Below are 3,334 nucleotides of genomic sequence, written 5' to 3'. Positions count from 1 at the left end.
CACCTATCGCCATCAGAAAAGAAATAATACACAGAATTTATAAAAGAATATGAGGACATATTCGCCTGGTCGTATGATGACATGACCGGTCTGAGTACGTCTATTGTGGCTCATAAACTGCCAACCTATCCATTGTGTCCGCCGATAAAGCAAAAGCTCAAAAAATCCAAGCCTGATATGAGTTTGAAAATAAAGGAAGAAGTCAACAAGCAGATTAAAGCTAAGGTTCTCAAGGTAGTAGAATACCCGACATAGTTAGCCAACATTGTACCAGTGCCAAAGAAGGATGGGAAGGTTAGAGTTTGTATCGACTAGCAGGATCTCAACCGGGCCAGTCCGAAGGACGACTTCCCTTTGCCAAATATACACATCTTGGTCGATAATTGCGCCAAGCGTAAGTTATAGTCATTCGCAGATTGCTTTACTGGTTATCATCAGATTTGGATGGATGAGGAAGATGCTGAGAAAACGACATTCATTATGCTGTGGGGAGTGTACTGTTACAAGATGATGTCATTTGGTCTGAAGAATGCAGGGGCCACCTACATGAGGGCCATGACTACCATATTTCATGATATGATACACAAGGAGATAGAGGTGTATGTGGATGATGTTATTATCAAATCCAGGACGACCACTGACCACATGGATGATTTGAGGAAGTTCTTCAATAGACTACGGAGGTATAGCCTGAAACTAAACCCCGCAAAGTGTGCATTTGGGCTTCCTACTGGGAAATTGCTTGGGTTTATTGTGAGCCACAGAAAAATAGAACCGGATCCATCGAAAGTCTAAGCCATTCAAGATCTACCATTCCAAAGAACAAGAATGATGTGATAAGTTTCTTGGGGAGGCTTAACTGCATCAGTCGATTCATAGCACAGTCTACAGTTATCTGTGAGCCAATCTTTAAGAGGTTAAAGAAGGACGCCGCCACCAAATAGACCGATGACTGCCAAAAGGCCTTCGACAGAATCAAGGAGTACCTATCCCCACCACCAGTCTTAGGCCTGCCCGAGCCAGGTAGACCCTTATTACTCTACCTTGCAGTGTTAAATGGAGCTTTCGGCTGCGTTTTGGGGCAGCATGATGAAACGGGGAGGAAGGAGCAAGCTATCTATTATCTCAGTAAGAAGTTCACCCCTTATGAGGCCCAGTATTCTCTTTTGGAATGCACCTGTTGTGCTTTGGCTTGGGTAGCTCAGAAGTTGAGGCATTACTTCTGTGCCTATACTACATATCTCATATTGAGAATGGATCCTTTGAAGTACATCTTCCAAAAGCCCATGCCCACTGGCAAGCTAGCCAAGTGGCAAATCCTGTTGAGTGAGTTCGACATTATTTGCGTAACTTAGAAAGCGGTCAAGGGACAGTCACTGGCAGACCAACTTGCTGAAAACCCCGTGGATGGAGGATACGAACCCCAAAAAATGTATTTTCCTAATGAAGAGGTATCATTCGTAGAAGAATACATCTTAGAATCCTATGACGGTTGGAGAATGTCCTTCGATGGAGCGGCATACTTCAAAGGAATTGGCATAGGGGAAGTCCTAATATCAGAAACTGGTCAGCATTATCCGGTGTCTGCCAAACTCAGGTTACCCTGCACCAACAATATGGCTGAGTATGAAGCCTGCTTCTTAGGACTCAAAATGGCCATTGACATGAACGTTCATGAGCTACTAGTGATTGGAGATTCGGACTTACTTATACTTTAGGTATGAGGATAATGGACGACCAAGAACTCCAAGATACACCTGTACCTATATCACGTATAGGAATTGAGAAAGAGGTTTACGAAAACGGAATTTTAGCATGCTCCTAGAATCCAGAATGAGTTCGTCGATGCATTGTCTACCCTATCATCTATGATACAATATCCAGACAAGAATTTCATTGATCCATTCCAGTGAAAATCCATAATCAGCCAGCTTATTGTGCCCATGTCGAAGAGGAAGCAGACAAAAAGCCTTGGTTTCATGATATCAATGAATATTTGGCAAAAGGAGAGTACCCGGAGATTGCAAATCCTACTCAGAAATGCACACTTCGGAGATTGTCCAATAACGTTTTTCACAGCGGAGAAATCATGTATAGGAGGACTCCTGATTTGGGATTATTAAGATGTGTCGACGCAAAGGAAGCATCCAAGCTGCTAGAAGAAATTCATGCTGGGACCTGCGGTCCACCTATGAATGGTTTTGTCTTAGCAAAAAAGATACTCCGGGCTGGTTACTTTTAGATGACTATGGAAACGGACTGCATCCAGTATGTCCGGAAATGCCACCGCTGTCAGATACATGTAGACATGATAAAGGTACCTCTAAACGAGCTCGACGCAACAAGCTCCACATGGTCATTCGTCACTTGGGGAATGGATGTTATTGGACCAATCGAGCCTGCTGCTTCCAATAGACACAGGTTTATCCTGGCAGCCATCGACTATTTCACCAAATGGGTCGAAGCAGCTTCTTATAGAGCAATGACTAAGAAAGTTGTGGAAGACTTTGTCCGCGACCGCATTGTTTGTCGATTCGGGATCCTAGAGTCAATCATTACTGATAATGGCTCCAACCTCAACAGCGAATTGATGAAAGCTATGTGTGAAACTTTCAAGATCAGACACAAGAATTCCACAACCTACAGGCCTCAGATGAATGGAGCTGTAGAGGCCGCCATCAAGGATATCAAGAAGATATTAAGGAAAATGATAGAGAGGCATAAACAGTGGCACGAGAAGTTATCATTTGCTCTACTGTGGTATTGCACCACAGTCTGCACATCAACTGGGGAAACCCCCTATATGCTGGTTTACGGTACAGAGGTTGTCATTCCTGCTGAGGTAAAAATTCCTTCCCTAAGGATCATACAAGAAGCTAAGCTCGACAATGGAGAGGGTAAAAAGTCGTTATGAGCAGCTAGCCCTTATAGACGGAAAGAGAATGAATGCAGTTTGCCATGGCCAACTCTACTAGAACAGAATATCCAGAGCCTTCAACAAGAGAGTCAAGCCAAGACAGTTCACGCTAGGACAGCTAGTGTTGAAGAAAATTTTTCTTCATCAAGATGAAGCCAAATGGAAGTTCTCTCCCAAATGGCAGGGTCCATACATGGTTCATAGGGTTTTGACATGAGGAACCCTCACACTCGCAGAAATGGATGGAGAAGTCTGGCCAAAGCCGATCAATTCAGATGCAGTCAAGAGTTACTATGCATAATCTTTATGCTTTCCTTATATGATATAATTGTACTACGCCTGACTTGATTCCTGTTTAAGAGGGGATACGTAGGCAGTACTATGGGTTCGGTCACAATTCAATAAAAATTTCATTTT

The 3,334-nt window shown here is 43.3% G+C and overlaps 1 protein-coding gene across 1 annotated transcript; it reads left to right on the top strand.

Annotated features, from left to right (window-relative positions):
* The first annotated feature begins 2,308 nt into the window (after positions 1-2,308).
* LOC138885972 (uncharacterized) lies at positions 2,309-2,914 on the top strand. Its single transcript, XM_070166990.1, has 2 exons — positions 2,309-2,524; positions 2,618-2,914. Exons 1-2 carry the CDS (start codon positions 2,309-2,311, stop codon positions 2,912-2,914), a joined length of 513 nt encoding a protein of 170 aa, XP_070023091.1.
* Positions 2,915-3,334: the final 420 nt, after the last annotated feature.

This window comes from Nicotiana sylvestris, chromosome 2 (genome assembly GCF_000393655.2).
Source record: "Nicotiana sylvestris chromosome 2, ASM39365v2, whole genome shotgun sequence".
NCBI classification, from domain to species: domain Eukaryota; kingdom Viridiplantae; phylum Streptophyta; class Magnoliopsida; order Solanales; family Solanaceae; genus Nicotiana; species Nicotiana sylvestris.
The sequence above is the reverse complement of the archived record's forward strand: the minus strand, read 5'-3'. Positions and strand labels throughout refer to the sequence as shown.

Bases quoted from the DNA above. Each gene is read 5' to 3' on its own strand.
- LOC138885972 (XM_070166990.1), top strand. From the start codon at position 2,309: ATGATAAAGGTACCTCTAAACGAGCTCGACGCAACAAGCTCCACATGG. The intron at 2,525-2,617 runs GTTTGTCGATTC...GAAACTTTCAAG, and splicing joins ACTTTGTCCGCGACCGCATT to ATCAGACACAAGAATTCCAC.